Source organism: Littorina saxatilis, linkage group LG9, assembly GCF_037325665.1.
Source record: "Littorina saxatilis isolate snail1 linkage group LG9, US_GU_Lsax_2.0, whole genome shotgun sequence".
In the NCBI taxonomy this organism is placed as follows: domain Eukaryota; kingdom Metazoa; phylum Mollusca; class Gastropoda; order Littorinimorpha; family Littorinidae; genus Littorina; species Littorina saxatilis.
Genome location: NC_090253.1, coordinates 11,994,542 through 12,017,586, shown reverse-complemented (window position 1 = coordinate 12,017,586; position 23,045 = coordinate 11,994,542). Strand labels below are relative to the sequence as shown.

The window sequence follows — 23,045 nt, the reverse complement described above, 5'->3', positions numbered from 1 at the left end:
TTCAGATAGGTCCCATGTCCTAGCCCACCTCTATGAACTCCTTCCCTCTGGCCGTAGACTTCGCACGCACAAAGCTAGGACACTCAGGCTGCAAAACAGCTTCATCCCCAAATCCATCACCCTTAGCAACATGTAAACACATCCACATACCCGACTCAGCCCCTCTTCTGCCAGTGCAATCAGTAGTAATGTACATGTATGTATTGGTTTTATGTACAACCGTATATTTCCTGCGATATATTGTATGTTATGATATTTTGCAATGATGTTTAGCCATAGTTCGTTATACGCGTAGGTGTGCGAGAATATGTAAGCGCAGTGCTTTAAAGATGTCCATGTTATATAGTGCTATATGTTTTATGTAAAATCAATGTCTTGTTTGTATTATTGTTATGTACCACCCCTGAATTTCTCTATGAGATAATAAAGTATTCTTATTCTTATTCTTATTCTTATTCTTATCATCACATGTTTATTTTGTCCAACCTCTTTTTGTTGTTAACCTTTTAATCTTGTATCTTATCATTGTGTGTTTGTGCGTCCCGAGGACAGATTGTAAGAAAAGGCATAGCATTAAATCTTAATCCTTGTAAAATAAAGTTCAATTCAATTCAATTCAATTCTCTCTCTCTCTCTCTCTCTCTCTCTCTCTCTCTCTCTCTCTCTCTCTCTCTCTCTCTCTCTCTCTCTCTCTCTCTCTCTCTCTCTCTCTCTCTCTTTTTGTCTCTCTATATCCTTGACAAAAATCGTTTAATGCTGTCCGCCCTGTACAATGCTGAATATGAACCATATCTGTATTATATTTGTATTTAAAATTTCTTGCATTCAGGAGGCCAAAGTAGTTCCATTATCTAAATCAGCAACATATTGCACATCGTACAAAACAATGATTAATTGCACCAAAATCAATCCGGTTTTAGAAAGAATAATTCTTGCCAAACTACTGTAACAAATGTATAAGAGAAATGGTTTCTCAATATAATAAACAATCACATTTGTAGCGTTTTAAATATTGATTTTGCAAAACCTTTCGCGTCATTGATCATGCTTTATTCCTTAAAATTCATCTCTTTTTATGCACTGCGTGAGCAATCTCTACAGGTGATAAACTAAATTAGATTGTACAGTAAAAGGCCCAATGTTCACGGTGTCCCTCATGGTTCAATTCTTGGGATTCTACTGTTCTCTTTATGCGGCAACGATGCACCCTTGAGTGTCAAAGGAGAATGCAAACTGATTGCAGATGATTCAACAATTCTTAATAGTCCCACCAGTTTAAACAAAGTTAGTCGGTAGGTTCTTGCAAAACAAGTTTGAATTGAGCATCACATGAACAGAATATAATCACACGTGAATTTACCCCAAAAAGACAAAAGGCATGTTGATCACCACTAGACAAAAACGACAGAGAATCCAAATAAAAGGTTCCTTGTGTGTGTTCTTGCCAAAGTAGTAGAACTTGAGAAGAGGTCAATAATCGCTAGGTCTTTGGGCTTTCCTTTTTAAATCGTTTTGTAAGGTAACACCAAAGAAAACATCAATGGAACAGAATAAAAATCATTTTTAACCAACACTCAAGGCCATTATTGCTCCATGTCTGCATTTAAACAATCATAGGTTACCGTTCAACCATCTGAAATTCTGCAAGTGCTAACATACTTAAACTGCCGATGAGTTTATACAGACGAGCTCTCAAAATCATTGTGCTGAAGAAAACCAGCATAGATGAGATGGTTTATAAACACCAACAATCCTCCCACTATAGAATACATATGAGTTTCAAAAGAATAGCACTGTTTGTGCACAAAACCCCGACAGTGTTTGATTGAAAGCATACTGACTTTTAACATTGTGACATGGTATGGTACCACAAATGTTAAAAACAAAGCTAAACTCCACCGCATTGTTGCGACGGCTAGCAAGCTTGTTGGGCAACCCCAACGACAGCTGACCAGTCTCTACGAAGCTGCCATTAAGCGGAAAGCTCTCAAAATTGTCCGTGATCCGATCCATCCTCTCAACCCCTGTTTCGAAATTCTCCCTTCAGGTAAACGTTATAAGGTCCCTTTGGCACGCAAAAACCAGTTTAAAAAGTCATTCCTGCCTTCTGCAGTCACCCTTTTAAATTTTTCTCGCATCACGTAGAGGCTGGTCGGCTGGGAAAAAACAAACAATGTGTACATGTGAAGGTGTGTGGGAAATATTTGTAATGTGATTACTCGGCTGTGAAACCCAACTCCTGTGATATGAGAGGGTAAATTTACATAGTGCAATATCATATTTGATTGTATCCCTTTTATGTTTTATGTGTGTCGTCCTATACAATTGTTGTTATAATCGTTTACAGGCAGACAGGGTGTGCCGAAGAAAAATTTCCATTTTTGACTCACATGCGAAGCAAAAGTGAGTCTATGTACTCACCCGAGTCGTCCGTCCGTCCGTCCGTCCGTCCGTCCGTCCGGAAAACTTTAACGTTGGATATTTCTTGGACACTATTGGCAAGATGGTGTATGATGACAAGGCCCCAAAAAACGTACATAGCATCTTGACCTTGCTTCAAGGTCAAGGTCGCAGGGGCCATAAATGTTGCCTAAAAAACAGCTATTTTTCACATTTTTCCCATTTTCTCTGAAGTTTTTGAGATTGAATACCTCACCTATATATGATATATAGGGCAAAGTAAGCCCCATCTTTTGATACCAGTTTGGTTTACCTTGCTTCAAGGTCAAGGTCACAGGAGCTCTTCAAAGTTGGATTGTATACATATTTTGAAGTGACCTTGACCCTGAACTATGGAAGATAACTGTTTCAAACTTAAAAATTATGTGGGGCACATGTTATGCTTTCATCATGAGACACATTTGGTCACATATGATCAAGGTCAAGGTCACTTTGACCCGTATGAAATGTGACCAAAGTAAGGTAGTGAACCACTAAAAGTGACCATATCTCATGGTAGAAAGAGCCAATAAGCACCATTGTACTTCCTATGTCTTGAATTAACAGCTTTGTGTTGCATGACCTTGGATGACCTTGACCTTGGGTCAAGGTCACATGTATTTTGGTAGGAAAAATGTGTAAAGCAGTTCTTAGTGTATGATGTCATTGCTAGGTTTAGGTCAAGCATGTGAGTCGTATGGGCTTTGCCCTTCTTGTTTTTTTGTTTTTTTTAATTGGTATGACTTTGATACATTTCACCGTAGTTTGCAGTGTTGGTTGTACAGATTCAATGACTGTCAAAGAAGCATTGCGTATGCTCCCTTTTCAACCCCTCCTTGTCCCCTACCTGTTACTCAGTGAACCTCCTGCAGTGGGGCACTGCGGTTATGAAATTAAAGGCCCCTCCTGTTTTTGGAACCGCAGGAGCTTTCTAGTTTGCTGTTAGGTAGATTTTTGGTTCCTCTTTCCTGTCATGCTCTCTTTTTCTTCATGAATTCTTTTCTTTTTTCTGCCTTCTTGCTCATTCACCTGTATTTTTTCCAAAAATCTCTTCTCTTGCCGCTTGTCTCGCGATTCATGTATAGTTTAATCTGTTAGTGTTCTGATGTAAGTCCAGCAGTAGATAGGTTAAGCCTATTTTAACATACTGGAAACTGGTAATCTTCCAGTAGGTATTAATTTAGTTTTACTAAAGCCTGCTGGGACACAAGTAATGGGTTAGTGCATTTGTAAACAGGAATCGCTTGACAAGTGGCCCCCTTCATCCCCCCCTTCCTCGTCCTGATATGGCTCTGCGTAGTCGGCTGCACGTTAAGCAACAAATAAACAAACAAACAAACTCAGTGAACCCGTTCATTCAGTATGGCAAAGCGCTAATGGGTGTTTTATATGAAGTCTAGGGGCTTCTAGTCACATTTGTGTAACCGTGTGCCAATCTACTTTCCTCTTTCGTACTGAACTCAAACACTAAAGCAGACGACACAAGTTATATTACCCAGGTTCTTTTATTCCATACGATGAAATGGGGAAAATGTGGGATAACGGGGGTTTATCTTCAAATACAACTTTCACTGTATAGGACTAAACAACTTCAAAAAAAAACAATATTCTCACTCTTCATTCTAAAACTACATTCTTCCCCTAAAGATACCCTTTAAAACACACCAAATCCTTTCCCCAAACTACACTCTATTCTAAATCCTCACTCTCAACTTTAATCCAAAAAAAACACAATGAGACTCTAATTTAAAACAAACGAAATCTAAAAAAACAACCTAAAAAACAATTCTTTAAAAAAAAACAAATCTACAAAAACTCTAACAAAATCTGACCAAAATCTCTCCACTAAATCTAACTACTCTTCACTAACAAAACCTAGTCTATAAAAACAAATCTACGACCCACTAAAAAAGAAAAGACCTAACTAAACCAGAACAGACCTAACTAAAAAGAACCCCTCTAGAAAGAAAGACCTAACTAAACCCAGACCTAACTAAACCCAGACCTAACTAAACCCCGTCGCACACTCGGCCATCCTGTAAACACAGAATGCACGCCGTAAGCATACGTAAACAAATCAACAATTTCAACTACCACAAGCTAACTCATTAAACAACAAAACACATCATTCCTACCAAATAACATGCCTACAATACATATACCGTTCTCTCAAACAACGGTCTTCTAAAGCATTCACACACAAAAATCTTCCCCACCATTCCAACTCACAAAACAATCTACTTGAACATTCAAATAAATCCTCCCCCCAAGCAGCATACTATTCTTTTCACCGCCTACCCATTTACAGAAAGAAAATTGTTTTAACCTACCAGCAAAAGAATCCTCACATTCCGGAAAGATTTCCGGCCGTGACAGACATGTCACAACGGCATTGAAAACACGCCGCACCAAATACACGTCTTTTTCCCTCAAAGATTCCAAGCAAAAGCACAGTTTTAGCGTTCACATCCTGTGCACCGGTGTCACAAGATTAACCCATTCAACTCGAGGGGTGTCAGGCAGCCCCACTTTCTTTAGTTAGTGCCTAACGTCACCTTCAACTATTCAACTTTACATCGCGGCGGAGGGAAAAAAGGAGATGGAATAAAGCCACCTGTCAATTGTTTCTTGTTCACAAAAACATTAATCACAAAATTTACTCCAGAGGCTTGTACCAAAAAAACAACAATCGTTTTACCTATGCAAATTTTAGAATCGGCTATTCCGCGAGACCAATTCAATAGAAATGAAACTCAGTCTCGGAAACCTTAATGGATCCCCGATAGTATAGAGGTACCACGAGTTCACACGGATGCACACAAGTGCATGTGTACCGTAACTGTCGTTCCCAAGCTCACATCCTCCCCAACTTAGACTGTCGTCTCCTGGCGACATGCCAGAATCAGAAAAATTCAAAAAAATATTTAACCTCCCAAGAACATAATATTCTCCATCCTCAAATCATTTCAAAAACTTTCACACAAAAACAATCATCAACTGACTAATACAATATTTCTCTAAAACTAATAGGTTCTAAAATACAAATTTCACATAATCCTTCCAGTGCCAATAATCCTATCTCCTGTCGACATCCAACTCACACAAGTTGACAAAAAATCACAACTCATCTTTAACAGAGGCAGTTCCATGGTTCACTTTACAAAGAATTATGTTCACCACTTGCCAGATAACCAATAATGATAATCTTTACGACTTATCAAATATTTTATCTCTCTTGAGCATACATCAGAACAAAATGTTGACAATCTTTACGATTTATCAAAGCATCTGATCTCTCTTGAGCATACATCAGAACAAAATACTGACAACCTTTACGATTTATCAATGCATGTCCCCTCTTTGTATCCCAACTGTACTTGGCAACACAATCTTCTAATCAACTAACAAAATGACCACTTGCCAAGGCAATGAAAAAACTGGAAGTCCTTAAAACTCACCCAGAATATCAAACCTTTAGTTAAAAATCAGCAATAACCTAATGTCACTCATCACAATTAAACCATTCAACAGGAGTATTCATAGGCAACCATACAATCCTTCAGAATCTACTTCAAAAATCCACTAATATTAATTCTAATAAACAAAACCAGTATACACACTGTCTTCAAACAAAGACATCAATAAGCACCAGAACTCAAATTCTAAAAAATACCACCAAGAAAATAGCGAGAGCAGAGGAGACAGTAAAAGTGAGAGCGGAGAAAACAGTAAAGACAAACCAAATGATAGCAGAGAGCAAAAAGGAAGAAAAAGGTTATCTAATCCCTTACAGGTAGCATACTTTGCTCCTGAGGCGTACGAGGCTGGAGACGCCATTCTTAAACCAAAGAATCCCTAAACAGTGCAGCCAAGAGAATTAGAAAGTGGGAGCAGAGAAGACAGTAAAGACAAACCAAACGATAGCAGAGAGCAAAAAGGAAGAAAAAGGTTATCTAATCCCTTACAGGTAGCATACTTTGCTCCTGAGGCGTACGAGGCTGGAGACGCCATGCTTAAACAAATTATAATGTGTGCGCGTAGACAATCGGCTAGAGACAACATAAAACCCGTCAAATACCACCACCTCTGGGCGTCCTTGTGGTAAACTGATACAAGTTGAATGCGTCCCAGGCACCCTGTCTACAGTATATGAAGTTTACTATGATATATATCCTTCTCTTCTTCACCATCACTCTCCTTCCTTCCTTCACAATCCTTCCTTCCTTCCTTCACAATCCTTCCTTCCTTCCTTCACTATCCTTCCTTCCTTCACAATCCTTCCTTCCTTCACAATCCTTCCTTCCTTCCTTCACCATCCTTTTCCCTTCCAATATGTATGATATGACGGTATTTCAACATTATGTTGTTCACCATGTTTCGATCCTTGAAACAAATTAACCGGCAAGCGCAATACTCACGCCCCAAGCACACGGCTTGCAACAAAAACCACACTAACACCCATACATACAACCACAAGTGTTAGTAATCACATCACATCCATGTAGCGTAATCAAACATACAACTACACATGTCCGTCATAATATCAAATCAACATAATCGAACACACTCTTCCAGGGCTGGTCCACTCCCCAACTCTGTCTCTTTGCACGGTGTGCAAACAGTCTTTCACAAACGTCCGAAGAAATGTTAATCGTTGAAGTCCTTCTTCTGTGGATTAACAGAATAAAAAGAAATGTTAATCACTGTAATCCTTTCTTCCCCGGATTAACAAACTAAATGGCAATGTTGACAACAAAGCCGCATCCGTCGACGTCACGCCCGGACTCCCTCCAACTTCTCACACGCCCGTCTCCTCAACACCAGCCCGCGTCCGGACTGCATGCCTGCCATCCTCTCCCTGTGCGACGGGGTCCCCTAACCTACACTAATCCTAGCCCTAACCGTAACACCCCCTACCCACCCTTGCTCCGCAGCGCCAAATGTAACCGTGTGCCAATCTACTTTCCTCTTTCGTACTGAACTCAAACACTAAAGCAGACGACACAAGTTATATTACCCAGGTTCTTTTATTCCATACGATGAAATGGGGAAAATGTGGGATAACGGGGGTTTATCTTCAAATACAACTTTCACTGTATAGGACTAAACAACTTCAAAAAAAACAATATTCTCACTCTTCATTCTAAAACTACATTCTTCCCCTAAAGATACCCTTTAAAACACACCAAATCCTTTCCCCAAACTACACTCTACTCTAAATCCTCACTCTCAACTTTAATCCAAAAAAACCACAATGAGACTCTAATTTAAAACAAACGAAATCTAAAAAAACAACCTAAAAAACAATTCTTTAAAAAAAAACAAATCTACAAAAACTCTAACAAAATCTGACCAAAATCTCTCCACTAAATCTAACTACTCTTCACTAACAAAACCTAGTCTATAAAAACAAATCTACGACCCACTAAAAAAGAAAAAGACCTAACTAAACCAGAACAGACCTAACTAAAAAGAACCCCTCTAGAAAGAAAGACCTAACTAAACCCAGACCTAACTAAACCAGAAAGACCTAACTAAACCCCGTCGCACACTCGGCCATCCTGTAAACACAGAATGCACGCCGTAAGCATACGTAAACAAATCAACAATTTCAACTACCACAAGCTAACTCATTAAACAACAAAACACATCATTCCTACCAAATAACATGCCTACAATACATATACCGTTCTCTCAAACAACGGTCTTCTAAAGCATTCACACACAAAAATCTTCCCCACCATTCCAACTCACAAAACAATCTACTTGAACATTCAAATAAATCCTCCCCCCAAGCAGCATACTATTCTTTTCACCGCCTACCCATTTACAGAAAGAAAATTGTTTTAACCTACCAGCAAAAGAATCCTCACATTCCGGAAAGATTTCCGGCCGTGACAGACATGTCACACAACGGCATTGAAAACACGCCGCACCAAATACACGTCTTTTTCCCTCAAAGATTCCAAGCAAAAGCACAGTTTTAGCGTTCACATCCTGTGCACCGGTGTCACAAGATTAACCCATTCAACTCGAGGGGTGTCAGGCAGCCCCACTTTCTTTAGTTAGTGCCTAACGTCACCTTCAACTATTCAACTTTACATCGCGGCGGAGGGAAAAAAGGAGATGGAATAAAGCCACCTGTCAATTGTTTCTTGTTCACAAAAACATTAATCACAAAATTTACTCCAGAGGCTTGTACCAAAAAAAACAATCGTTTTACCTATGCAAATTTTAGAATCGGCTATTCCGCGAGACCAATTCAATAGAAATGAAACTCAGTCTCGGAAACCTTAATGGATCCCCGATAGTACAGAGGTACCACGAGTTCACACGGATGCACACAAGTGCATGTGTACCGTAACTGTCGTTCCCAAGCTCACATTTGTGTGACAAGTAGGAAAACATGATTGACTTTTCTTGTTGATTATTTGCGTTGATTTAAAAAAAATTGGGGGAGGGGTTCGATTGAATGTACGTTTCCCTCGTAATGACATAATGTATTGAACAAAGCATCTGGCAGACCTGTTTACCCTTACGATTTTGGCGTAATTTATTACGATTTTCTGCAAAAAATACGCCATTCCGCTATCCGTGTCAAGACTACGATTTTCATAAATTAAAAAAATGTAAACAAAAAAAAAAAAATTTTTTTTATTTTTTTTTATCAATTCACATGTTTGGCATTGTTTTTTTCAGTGGCAAAATGGGGTGAAAAAGCACAGGACTGACCAGAGATCATGTCTGTCTGATGAGACGCTGGAGAGCCTTATTCTAGTGGTGAAGTCTCGCCCTCACTCATTCGGCAAGCGCAAGTACAGTAGAGAAGCGCTTGACACACTGAAAAAGGCCTACTACGAGCAAAAGAAAAAGAATCAGTGATGCATGTGCTTTTGATGTGATCTTCTTTGAAATTATGACAACTGCAAAAACTGACTGATGTGTTTTGTTTGTGAATGATGGATATATGTGCATGATTGCGTTTCGCAGACACAGTTGTCATGTGCGTTGTAATTGGCGACGAATGCTGGATGATTACTATTTTTGTGCCAGGATTACTATTTTTGGGGCTGAGCATTACTCCAAAACACTTATGGGGGTAAACAGGTCTGATCTAGAGTTGCGAGGTGTGGAATGGGCAGCATATGGAGAGAGCATAGCCAGCACAGGCACAGCAAAATCTGTCTCGTTTGTCGACGGAAAGAGGTCTGATCAAGGGAGCTATATCAATCCTGCCACACCAATAAAGCAACGCAAAGCGAAGAGCCATGGAAGCTCAAGGAAGTCCAATATCAGGCATGAAAATTCTCCGTATTTTCCGTATTTTTGAAAAAAAATAAACTGTATTTTTTTTTTTTTTTTCCCCCGTATTTTTCCTTTTTTTTTTTTTTTTTTTTTTCCTAGTCATAGTTATAGTAAAATAGTTTTGGGGCGATGTTTGAATCCAATTTTAAGGCTCAGATAGCCCCAGATTGCACCAAATTGCACCCTTGACAAAATTTTTTCCGGGGGGGCATGCCCCCGGACCCCCCTAGAAATCTTGGCGCTTCGCGCCTGCAAAACTTGGCGCTATGCGCCTTTGAATTTTGTTTTCAGTATTTTGGGTTTTTTTCCGTTTTCATGCCTGAATATGTCGGAGTGTAGCTTCAAAGAGCTGGCAGACGCTGTTCAAGCACAGGTACAGTAGATTGATATGAATTTATGATTTTCAAAATATGTCTGTAAAAACGCATTTTTTAATAGTTACAGAAGATCTCCATTTATGCCACATCAAAATCTAAATTTTAAAAGGTATTACAGTATAAAAACTCATTGCCTTTATAATAATGTGTTACGTCCGCGACTTCGTATTATTCTTTTTCGTTCAATAAGTTCGGCTCACTAGCGCTAGTTATCTATCGTATATAACAAGTCGCGTGAAGCCGATATCAAAATATTTAGTCAAGATCAACACCACAAACCAATCATCGTCGAGACTACATTCAGATAGTTTCGGCTAACCATACCGAAACCCAAGACGGGTCACGCTCGCCGCCGCGAAGCACGCGTCCGTAGTACTTACTGAACCTATTTTCTTTCATTCTGAGCCCATTTGTAGAGTAAACATAACATCATTACTATATATAAAAATGAATAAGTGTGTGTGTGTGTCTGTCTGTGGTCGCCATACCTCAGAGATGGATAGAGGCAGGAACAAGATAAAGTGCATGCACACTCCCCAGGAGCCGCAGATGTGCACCTGGGTTTTAGTTTCTTGATTCATTGTTTCCTTCCTCAGATTATGAATGTCCCCTTCAAGAACAGCCTATATAGTGCAAGACCAGTTCAGTGCCTAGCGTTCACATGTAGCAAGCACATAATGCCAGTGTTATTAGAGACTCTCTATTGCTCCTATGACGGGAAGAAAGTAAGAAAAGAAAACAAGTCGCGTAAGGCGAAAATACAAAATTTAGTCAAGTAGCTGTCGAACTCACAGAATGAAAGTGAACGCAATGCCATTTTTCAGCAAGACCGTATACTCGTAGCATCGTCAGTCCACCGCTCATGGCAAAGGCAGTGAAATTGACAAGAAGAGCGGGGTAGTAGTTGCGCTAAGAAGGATAGCACGCTTTTCTGTACCTCTCTTTGTTTTAACTTTCTGAGCGTGTTTTTAATCCAAACATATATCTATATGTTTTTGGAATCAGGAACCGACAAGGAATAAGATGAAAGTGTTTTTAAATTGATTTGGACAATTTAATTTAATAATTTTTTACTCACATGCGAAGCAAAAGTGAGTCTATGTACTCGCCCGAGTCGTCCGTCCGGAAAACTTTAACGTTGGATATTTCTTGGACACTATTCAGTCTATCAGTACCAAATTTGGCAAGATGGTGTATGATGACAAGGCCCCAAAAAACATACATAGCATCTTTTCCTTGCTTCAAGGTCAAGGTCGCAGGGGCCATAAATGTTGTCTAAAAAACAGCTATTTTTCCCATTTTCTCTGAAGTTTTTGAGATTGAATACCTCACCTATATATGATATATAGGGCAAAGTAAGCCCCATCTTTTGATACCAGTTTGGTTTACCTTGCTTCAAGGTCAAGGTCACAGGAGCTCTTCAAAGTTGGATTGTATACATATTTTGAAGTGACCTTGACCCTGAACTATGGAAGATAACTGTTTCAAACTTAAAAATTATGTGGGGCACATGTTATGCTTTCATCATGAGATACATTTGGTCACATATGATCAAGGTCAAGGTCACTTTGACCCTTATGAAATGTGACCAAAATAAGGTAGTGAACCACTAAAAGTGACCATATCTCATGGTAGAAAGAGCCAATAAGCACCATTGTACTTCCTATGTCTTGAATTAACAGCTTTGTGTTGCATGACCTTGGGCCATGGTCACATGTATTTTGGTAGGAAAAATGTGTAAAACAGTTCTTAGTGTATGATGTCATTGCTAGGTTGAGTTATTTGACCTTGACCCTGAAGGTCAAGGTCATGTCAAGGTCAAGCATGTGAGTCGTATGGGCTTTGCCCTTCTTGTTATATATTTAATTTTCAGAGCTTGTTTTTAATCCGAATATAACATATTTATATGTTTTTGGAATCAGCAAATGATAGAGAATAAGATAAACGTAAATTTGGATCGTTTTATAATTTTTTTATTTTTTTTTACAATTTTCAGATTTTTAATGACCAAAGTCAATTTTTAAGCCACCAAGCTGAAATGCAATACCGAAGTCCGGGCTTCATCGAAGATTACTTGACCAAAATTTCAACCAATTTGGTTGAAAAATGAGGGCGTGACAGTGCCGCCTCAACTTTCACGAAAAGCCGGATATGACGTCATCAAAGACATTTATCACAAAAATGAAAAAAACGTTCGGGGATTTCATACCCAGGAACTCTCATGTCAAATTTCATAAAGATCGGTCCAGTAGTTTAGTCTGAATCGCTCTACACACACACACAGCTAGTACAGACACACACACACACATACACCACGACCCTCGTTTCGATTCCCCCTCGATGTTAAAATATTTAGTCAAAACTTGACTAAATATACTGTTCAAAAAAATAAACGCATAGTTGCTACTTGCCAAATTTGTTTTATTTTTCGAAAAAATTAACAGAAAATCCAATATTTAGATTATTTGTTTGAAATTTGGTATGGACACAGTTGAATGCACACACAGTTCATTTGCATCTTCAAATCAATCAGTCAATCAATACGATTGGGTGCCGAGGCTGTCAAGTCAGTAGGGGGTGTGACTGCCTTGAGCAGCAACAACTGCCCGGCACCTTCTGGGCATGGACTGGATCAGATGCCGGATATCTTGCTGTGGGATGGTGTCCCACTCCTCCTGAAGTGCCTGCAATAGATCGCGGTGATTTGCCGGCGCTTCTTCTCGCCTGCGCACACGTCTGTCCAATTCATCCCAGAGGTGTTCTATCGGGTTCATGTCTGGCGACATGGATGGCCAGGGAAGCACCTGGACATGGTGGTCGGTGAGGAACTGGGTGGTGAGTCGTGCTGTGTGCGGGCGAGCGTTGTCCTGCTGGAATATGGCATCCTGGTCAGCCAGAAGAGGAAGGGCGTGTGGGCGCAGAATTTCCTCCACGTATCGCTGGGCAGTTATGCGCCCTTGGACGTGCACCAGGGTGCTCCTTCCAGCGGTATTGATCGCCCCCCACACCATGACGCCTCCACCACCATGAACGGGTGCCTCATCCACACAGTTGGGCGCGTAACGTTCGTTTACTCTCCGGTAGACCCTCCTCCGACCATCATGTCGCTGGAGCAGGAAGTAGGACTCGTCGCTGAACCACACGTGTCTCCAGTGATTCCGGACGGTCCAGCGAAGGTGCTGGTTGCCCCACTGCACTCGGTTCTGGCGATGGCGGCGGGTGAGGACAGCTCCTCTGTGAGGTCTGCGAGCTCTCAAACCAGCTTCATGCAGGCGGTTCCGCACGGTCTGGTCCGATAATCGGTGTGGCCCGGGGAGAGCCTGGACAGAAGATGAGGCCGACAGGAAACGATTCCGGAGGTGGCGGAGCCGTATGAAGCGGTCGTGAGCAGCAGTTGTCGCCCTTGGTCTTCCCGCTCGTGGCAAGTCAGCAACGGAGCCAGTGGCTTGAAACCTGACCCACAGTCTACTGATGGTGCTCTGGGACACGTGGAAGTGCCTGGCGATTGCACTTTGACTTTGGCCTGCTTGTAAACGACCCAATGCAATTTGGCGGTCTTCTCTGCTCAATCGGGCCATCTTTCGTCGCTGAATTGTCGTCTGATTTCTTTGTGGCGAACAATCCGCTTTTATGGGTTTTGGAAGACATGGTGAGAGCTCAATATTCCCCGAGTTTCACGAGATTACACTGAAGCATGACGAGTGGTCATGCCAATAGAGCAATTTTGACATTGTAGCCACTGATAACGCATGCGTCACGTGCAGAGCTCACTTGTGGCAATGGACGAAAGGTCGACGACCAGATAAACATTTTCTGCAGTTTGGTGGATATCCTTGTAGCCATATAACTAAATTAACCAAATATTACAAGCTATGCGTTTCTTTTTTTGAACAGTATAACTGATTTTTTCGAAACATTCAACCATTTTTCCATCAGAAAGTCTTCATCAGAAAGGTTTACCGTTTTTTTGTGTTTTTTTTTATATGTCGTGATTGTTCAGGCAGATGTGCCCCCTTAAAACACTGTATTGAAGCAGAAAGAGATGCATTTCTATCATGTATTAACATAAAAGCTTAATTGTGTATTCTGAAATAAATGCAAACATTTTTTCCTTTTCCTTTTTTTCTTGCGAGCCGAGTGTGGTAGAAGTACTTGCTGCGTATGTTAAAGACTGGATGTGCCAAAACAAACTTCAAATAAATCATGAGAAAAAAAACGAAGCTATGTTTGTCGACCAATAAAAAGCAAAACAGTCTCCCAATCTCCCAACTCCTTGATACCTTGCGTTTTCATGCTCAGTTCTTCATCAATGTAAATGCCAAGCCGGGTTTTTGACTCACATGCGAAGCAAAAGTGAGTCTATGTACTCACCCGAGTCGTCCGTCCGTCCGTCCGTCCGGACGTCCGTCCGTCCGGAAAACTTTAACGTTGGATATTTCTTGGACACTATTCAGTCTATCAGTACCAAATTTGGCAAGATGGTGTATGATGACAAGGCCCCAAAAAACATACATAGCATCTTGACCTTGCTTCAAGGTCAAGGTCGCAGGGGCCATAAATGTTGCCTAAAAAACAGCTATTTTTCACATTTTTCCCATTTTCTCTGAAGTCTTTGAGATTGAATACCTCACCTATATATGATATATAGGGCAAAGTAAGCCCCATCTTTTGATACCAGTTTGGTTTACCTTGCTTCAAGGTCAAGGTCACAGGAGCTCTTCAAAGTTGGATTGTATACATATTTTGAAGTGACCTTGACCCTGAACTATGGAAGATAACTGTTTCAAACTTAAAAATTATGTGGGGCACATGTTATGCTTTCATCATGAGACACATTTGGTCACATGATCAAGGTCAAGGTCACTTTGACCCTTATAAAATGTGACCAAAATAAGGTAGTGAACCACTAAAAGTGACCATATCTCATGGTAGAAAGAGCCAATAAGCACCATTGTACTTCCTATGTCTTGAATTAACAGCTTTGTGTTGCATGACCTTGGATGACCTTGACCTTGGGTCAAAGTCACATGTATTTTGGTAGGAAAAATGTGTAAAGCATGTGAGTCGTATGGGCTTTGCCCTTCTTGTTTATTTTATCTGAGAAACCTATTGATAAAGTGAAAAACCCGTTTACATTGATGAAGAACTGAGCATGAAAACGCATGTCGACGACATCTGTAAAATCACCTATCTGGAACTCAGACGTATAAGCTCAATCCGCCACTACCTGTCCACTGAAGCCACCAAGACACTTGTTACATCAATTGTTTTGTCCCGTTTAGATTACTGCATCTTTTATCCGGTCTTCCCGCCTGCCTAATAAAAAAAACTTCAGCATTTTCAGAATTGCGCTGCAAGGCTGATTCTGGTCGTATCACGCAGACAGCACACCAGTCCACTTCTGCAACAGCTTGACTGGCTCCCCGTTGAGGCCCGCATCAAATACAAACATGCATGTCTGTGTTACACTGCTGTCAACTTCCAAACCCCATCCTACATTTCCGATTTTCTTCAGCACACACATACACACAACAAAGAGCACACACACACACACGTCCACACGCACACACACACAGAAATAATGAACACACACACAGTCTGTTGTCACTCATTTATTCATCGCAACGGACTCATCAATCTATCTGTACAGAGCATTGACTTCACACCACACAAACATCAAGGGAGACAAGGGACGAACAGTAGGTGAGGCTATTTCTTTTCTCCCATGTCCTCTATATCATCCTCTTCAATCTGAAACACAGAAAACACGGTCAACAAAACTAGATTTTCGAAAATACAAAACCTTCAAAACTTCTTCTGTTGTAAACCCCATCCCGCAAACCTCTTTCTCTCTATGTCTGTCTGTCTTTCGCCCTCCCTCTCTCTCTCAATGTCTCTCTCTATGTCTGTCTGTCTGTCTTTCTCCCTCCCTCTCTCTCTATGTCTGTCTGTCTGTCTTTCTCCCTCCCTCTCTCTATATATGTCTCTCTCTATGTCTGTCTGTCTGTCTCCCCCTCTCTCTCTATGTCTGTCTGTCTGTCTTTCTCCCTCCCTCTCTCTATATATGTCTGTCTGTCTCCCCCTCTCTCTCTCTCTATGTCTCTCTCTATGTCTGTCTGTCTTTCTCCCTCTCTCTCTCTATGTCTGTCTGTCTTTCTCCCTCCCTCTCTCTCTCTATGTCTCTCTCTATGTCTGTCTGTCTGTCTGTCTGTCTTTCTCCCTCCCTCTCTCTCTCTCTATGTCTCTCTCTATGTCTGTCTGTCTGTCTTTCTCCCTCCCTCTCTCTCTATGTCTCTCTCTATGTCTCTCTCTCTGTCTGTCTTTCTCCCTCCCTCTCTCTCTATGTCTCTCTCTATGTCTCTCTCTATGTCTCTCTCTATGTCTGTCTGTCTGTCTGTCTGTCTTTCTCCCTCCCTCTCTCTATGTCTCTCTCTATGTCTCTCTCTATGTCTGTCTGTCTGTCTTTCTCCCTCCCTCTCTCTATGTCTCTCTATGTCTGTCTGTCTGTCTCTCTTTCTCCCTCCCTCTATGTCTCTCTCTATGTCTGTCTCTCTTTCTCCCTCCCTCTCTCTATGTCTCTCTCTATGTCTGTCTGTCTGTCTCTCTTTCTCCCTCCCTCTCTCTATGTCTGTCTGTCTCTCTCTCTCTTTCTCCCTCCCCCTTTCTCTCTATGTCTCTCTCTATGTCTGTCTGTCTGTCTCCCTCCCTCTCTCTCTCTATGTCTGTCTGTCTGTCTCCCTCCCTCTCTCTCTCTCTCTCTATGTCTGTTTGTCTCTCTTTCTCCCTCCCTCTCTCTCTCTCTCTATGTCTGTCTGTCTGTCTTTCTCCCCCCCTCTCTCTATGTCTCTCTCTATGTCTGTCTGTCTGTCTTTCTCCCAACCTCTCTCTCTCTATGTCTCTCTCTATGGCTGTCTGTCTGTCTCTCTTTCTCCCTCCTTCCCTCTCTCTATGTCTCTCTCTATGTCTGTCTGTCTGTCTGTCTGTCTTTCTCCCAACCTCTCTCTCTCTATGTCTCTCTCTATGTCTGTCTGTCTGTCTCTCTTTCTCCCTCCCTCCCTCCCTCTCTCTCTCTCTCTCTCTCTGGGTCCGCTTCAAAGAAGAGATTGAGCAACTAAACACAGACTTGCATGACTATGTGCGTGTAATACAAACATTCCTTGAGACTGGAGAAAGACTGTAAATGTTTCTGCCTTTGTGTTGACATAAACAGTGCCGTTATCCGACAACGCCTTCTAGCCTATTTACATTGACATTGGTCTCAGACTAAAGACACTGTCGACTTGGATATGACCAAGTGGACATTATATAATTCCGGTTTCTGTTCTCCACCCGCTTTTTGTACCGTATTTTTGGTGCCCATGATATTATGTAATATCCCCATTGCAAGGGGCTGATGGCCTATAGCAATTAAAATGTCATATTCCCATTCTCGCTGATTTCACTTGTGTCTCTCTGTGAAAATTTGGAACTGATTGCAAGAAACCATTCTCTCTCTTCTCTGTTTACCTAATAACTTGTTTCAGCAAAACATCACTCCCACATTTCCTGGCTTCAAATCAGTGGCAATGAACAGGACAAATGTACAGTGGAATGCCTATAATAAAACAGTGATGGCACTAATATTTTTTCAAACTGGTACACAAACTTTTATGATGAAAACTATCCAGAAAACAAAGGTAGGCTGGTCATTGGAACCAGTACGAGTCCAACTCAGAGTACTGGTTGTGTTGTTCTACCAGTGAAAAAAAACCGGTAGTTCTAAAAATCAACCGATAGGTTATACCGGCAGCCAATTATTTTTCGGTATTTTCTTATTTCAACCGGTAAAATACCTGTAATTACCGGTTAACGCCAATACTGTAAAAGGAAACTGCAACAGCAATGTATTCAAAATTGTCTGTACCACACTCTTGATATGATAAACTCGTAGCTCTTTTTTTCAACAGGTTTGCCCCAACAGGATTTCACAGTAACGGACAAGGGATTCTGAAATCTCCACTAGCTTGTTGCATTACAACTCTACAACCGCCCATTACCACCCCCCCCCCCCCCCCCCTGTTTTCAGACCTCCCTCTCCCTTCCCCCTTTTAAGGCCCTAATTTGTTTCAGAGGTGGGACTTTTCCGCGAACACAACTTAAGAATTCCGCTGGAGCAATCTATTTTTCCGCGTCCCATTTCATCACAGTATCTATCACTTGTTGACTGAATGATATGGAGAGAAGTGAAGATGGAACAGAACACTGGAGGCTTGAGAGTTAAATTGTGCTGACTAAAACCTCCTGATAACTAATAGTAATTTTGAGCTTCAATGCATTGAATCATATTATTGCCAGTATTGGATTATGGATACATGGTTCATAACGTATGTATGCACCATTACAATGTTACCATTGTTGTGTGAAAGTTTTAGTTTTTTGTTTGGTTGGTTTTTTTGTGGCTTTTGTAGGGGTGGGGGGGAGAGTGAGGAGAATGTCTTTTTTAACTGATCCAAACGAGTTGAATTTTAGTCTCAGAATGTACCAGATTGCACAGATTTTAATGTACCATTTAAAAAAATTCCGGGGGAGCATGCCCCCGAATCCCCCTATAAAAAAAGGATTTCCTCTTTTTTCATCACAAGAGAGTCCCACCCCTGTTGTTTAATCATTGTCTGTACATAACGTCCTGGTGACACCTTGATAACCACCACCTGCCCATTACCACCACTCCTTCTAAGATTTCTTTCTTTCTTTTTCATTTTCTTTTTTTCTTTCTTTTTCATTACTTTATTGTCCCAATGCTGGGAAATTCGGCTTGCTTCCTCCCAGTGGAAAGCTAGCGGCAACAAGAGTCGCGCTACCCAGGTGTATGTGTATTTAGGTGTAATCAGCCACCTGCACTTACGGCAGAATGACCGAGGTCTTATATGTGCCACAGTGGTGACACGGGGGTGGAACATGGATACCGTCTCTAAGTCTGCACATAAAGTTGGTCCGTGTCCGTCCAGCTTCGAACCTGCGACCTTAGGATCACAAGTCCAGTGCTCTACCAACTGAGCTACCACCCCCCCACCCCCCCTTTCTTATTCATCTTTCCATAGCGACCACCAGTCTTTAACAACATTTCTCGGGCAGATAGTCGATAACAAAGCATGAACCTTACCTGTGACCATTTCTCGGGCAGGTAGTCGAACAGGTCATCCTTGACGTCTCCCTGAATGACGATCTCATCATCGCCACTGACAGATGACCCACAGGAGAATTTGGAGGCGAAAAACTTGCTGGCATCCTTCAGGTCAATCTCTGTGGGGCAGACACAAAGATGACATGTGACGTCAATGACTTGCTTCATCGTTACAAACACACACTCACCAACGAGCACGCACGTACACACACCAATACGCACACCGACCATAAGACGCCAAGCAGACTGCGCTGGTGACTTTTTTCTTGCCTCTACGGGTCGTCCACAAAAACACACACACACACCGATACGCACACCGACCATAAGACGCCAAGCAGACCGCGCTGGTGACTTTTTTCTTGCCTCTACGGGCCGTCCACAAAAACACACACACACACTGACCGTAAGACGCCAGGCCGACGACAATGGTGACTTTCTTCTTCTTGCCCCTGGAGGCGGTCCACATCCTGATGCCTTGTGGCTCCACCTTCTTCTTGGCCTTCATCAGCCCCTTGCCGCCCCGCGTCTGTCTCTTCTTCTTCTCCTCTCCGCTCCCCCCGTCGTCCTTCTTCTCGACGTCTCCCTCGCCCTCTGAGCAACACATTACATGTTAGACATTATACACAGGTCCAGACAGTCTATACAGTGTATAAACAGAGTGCACTAATGTAACAGAGTAGTGGAGTTAACTCCTCCCCACTCCTGTCTACGTTCCCCTCTACCTCTGAGCAACACACACAGCACAGCAAATAAACACCAATATGTTATTTGTATTTTTGACCACAATATGACAACTTTGACATTTGACTCAAATCAAGACAGCCTTATAAATTGTTTTACCAGAGTGCACAAATGTAACACAGTGTAGTGGACTTAACGCAAAGTTGCCATGCTTGTGTTAATTCAAATTAAAACAGGTTTTAAATCAATACAAGTTTAGAAAGTGATGTAATAATCCAAGTTGTAAAATTGCTGGATGTTTACACCTTTGACATTTACATTCCTCCAGTGTAAAGTAAGGGTGTTCAGAGCTGCACTTAAAGTTGCCTTGTTTCATCAGTAAGTAAAGACTTCAATTTAGAGCTAGACTTAAAGTTGCCTTGTTTCATCAGTAAGTAAGGACTTAAACTTTAGAGCTAGACTTAAAGTTGCCTTGTTTAGAATCATACCTTTAGTCACTGAGAGCTTTTCAAACTCGCGTGGCAAGTTCTTCTGAAGCCACTCCTTGCACTTCTCGTAGTTCACATAGTACTCGCAGTACTGAAATCATACAGCACATAATCAAACAACAGAAAATCCTAAAACAGAAAAATATTGAACAGAAAATAATAAACCTGAAAATCATAAAATAGAAAGTGATAAAACTAACAATCATAAGCCTGAAAATCCGAAAACAGAACATTAAAAAACAGAAAATCTTAAAACAGAAAATCATAAAACAGAAAACATGTCATGCTGCGCAGTCCTGGCTCATAGCTTGTAGTTGTACAAATGAAAATGTCAATTCAACCAGAATTACTTATCCAGAATAAACTGGATTTGACTGTACAGTGAGAACACTGCTTCACGTTACAGGGTTCAGGGATGGCCAAGTCTCAACATTTTCACTCGCCAGCCGGGCAAGTAACTTCAAGAAAGTCACTAGCCCGCCAGAACTTTAACTGGCCCGGTACACACCACACAACAAAGTATGAGCGTTAGATTTCTTTACACAATTAAAACAGCGGTGGCACGCACAGGAGCCTCGTTTGTTTCACTAGAACATGGCGGTGGTTTTGCAGACGGCAAAAGTTCCTGCTTCTGCAGTGCTTATCGATTTTGTACTCGCCACTGGCGACCGGGCGGAGGATTTGGCCATCCCTTTGGGTTCAACATATAAAGTAATGCATTATCATTTATGTGAACAGCCTTTTATTTCTAGAAAATGTCCCAAGCCAGCATTATTCCCCTTTTGATCAACCCATCAAGCATCTCCGAATTCTGTGCAACTTTCAAGCTTCCTGAGGGTAACAAAATTATATATATGCGTTACCAATATCATTATTAATCATATTCATAATGCTATGCATTTCACAGCCACCAAAAACAAGTTTAACTTGAACATCATGCTACATCAGTACACTACAAGTACTTATTTACTGGGTCAGTGGCTCAGCATTTAGAGCTTCTTAATATCATTCAGTTCACTGAGTTAGTGCTTAGAACTGGTAGTGGTAGTGGTAAGCACAATCTTCTCAAAGTTAAAAACACTGTCATCAAATTAAAATCAATCTGCTCAAAGTTAAAAACACTGTTAACGTTATCAAATAACAATCAAACTGACCTCTATGGGCATGGTGCACTCTGAAATAAAAAGAAAAAAACAGTTTATAATTATATGCATCTCTAACACTTACGCTTACACTTTTTTTACAGATTCAGCATGTATAAACTATCATCAATTAAAAACTATGATTATCAAATTCAATTACCATCCCGAGGGAGACAAACCTCCCCTCCGGCGCTGTTAAATCATTCCGTCAAGTATTGACTGAATGAAAAAAAAGACAAACAAAAAAGCAAAGAAATTTAAATTATGTAGTCAGCTTTTTGCACTGTTTTTGCCCTTGAAAAAGATTTTTTTTTCTCTCTAATTGTAACAAAGATTTTTTATTGGACCAGTAGCTGTCGATCATATCCAGTTCAGTTTGCATAATTATGTACACAGTACAGGCCACCCGCGGGGCAGTGTCTACATAAGTTAAGTTACAGTTAAGTGTGTGTGTGTATGCGCGTGTTTGTGTGTTTGTGTGTGTGAGTGTGAGTGACTTGGGTTGGGGTGTGTGTGCATGAGAGGGAGCAATGGCTGATTTGTCGCTGGAGGTATGCAGTGCCTTGGGTGGTTGATGACTTGGCCAAACGCATTGCACTTCTACTTGATAAGTAGTAGTAGTAGTAGTGACTACTAGTACTCAGTAGTAGTATTTGGTTTGACATCACATCAATACCCAAAGGAGAGACAAACACATACCTCCACAGTAGGCAAGCTTGATTGGGTAGCTGACACCTTTCTTTGGACCCTCATTCACCAGGAACGCACGCTCAGCTCCTCCGTCAGCTGTCGCCATGGCCGTTGCTGGGTTGTTATCTTTAAAACCTAGAATACAAATTGTTTCACTGCACAGTGCAGTAATAATACAATAAAGTTTACAAACCAATATATCTCCCTCTCTCTCTCTAAGTTCTAACTTTCTCGCTCGATCTCCCTCCTTCTCTCACTCTCTTTCACACACACACACACACACACACACACACACACACACACACACACACACACAAACAGAAACACACACACGAAGGTAACCCACAGTACACACTTGAGGAAAAATGTACAGTATCCAAATCTACTGAGTGAAACTAGCGAAAGCAAAACAAACATTACTGTTGACAATGACACCGTGAACTAATTATTCTTCAACGTTCAGAAGGTTCAAAGTGCCTTAATCGGCGTACTCAGAACAGGAAGAAGTCCTCTACTTACTCTGAACCCAGAACTGCTGGCAGGTTCTCGATTCTTAGATTCCTAGTCAGGCTGTAAACAGAGTCATCAGCTCAGCATGGACAAAGTGTGTCTACCGGAAGCTTTCTGCCGGAAGTCCTGCAAAATCGAGTAAGAATAATCCATTTAGATACAAAGTAATTACTTACTTTATATTTAATTTATTTCAACAGATATCACATATTTACGAGACCTTTTTAAGTCATTATAGTGTAAGAAAGTG

At 41.2% G+C, this 23,045-nt stretch overlaps 2 protein-coding genes and 1 long non-coding RNA gene across 6 annotated transcripts in view; 1 reads left to right on the top strand and 2 right to left on the bottom strand.

Annotated features, from left to right (window-relative positions):
- Positions 1-9,375, top strand: part of LOC138975281 (uncharacterized) — a 39,689-nt gene extending 30,314 nt beyond the window's left edge. For all 3 annotated transcript variants that reach the window (XM_070347937.1, XM_070347936.1, XM_070347938.1), the window contains one exon: positions 9,139-9,375. In XM_070347937.1, coding sequence (XP_070204038.1) covers positions 9,139-9,170 — 32 coding nt within the window. In that variant the 3' untranslated portion in view covers positions 9,171-9,375. The remainder of the gene's footprint in view (positions 1-9,138) is intronic.
- On the bottom strand, positions 3,856-8,810 carry LOC138975283 (uncharacterized). Its single transcript, XR_011458593.1, has 3 exons — positions 7,970-8,810; positions 4,445-7,934; positions 3,856-4,412 (listed from the first exon to the last, which is right to left on the bottom strand). It is a non-coding gene; the product is annotated as an uncharacterized lncRNA (long non-coding RNA).
- A 6,345-nt stretch (positions 9,376-15,720) lies between the features above and the next one.
- Positions 15,721-22,941, bottom strand: LOC138975282 (density-regulated protein homolog). 2 transcript variants are annotated; one of them, XM_070347939.1, is made up of 7 exons: positions 22,805-22,941; positions 22,295-22,420; positions 21,608-21,627; positions 20,454-20,544; positions 19,687-19,875; positions 19,264-19,403; positions 15,721-15,872 (listed from the first exon to the last, which is right to left on the bottom strand). In XM_070347939.1, exons 2-7 carry the CDS (start codon positions 22,389-22,391, stop codon positions 15,831-15,833), a joined length of 579 nt encoding a protein of 192 aa, XP_070204040.1. In that variant the 5' UTR covers positions 22,392-22,420; positions 22,805-22,941; the 3' UTR covers positions 15,721-15,830. The 2 variants fall into 2 exon arrangements, with proteins under 2 accessions (XP_070204040.1, XP_070204041.1); XM_070347940.1 differs by having other exon boundaries at positions 22,295-22,440; positions 22,805-22,934.
- Positions 22,942-23,045: the final 104 nt, after the last annotated feature.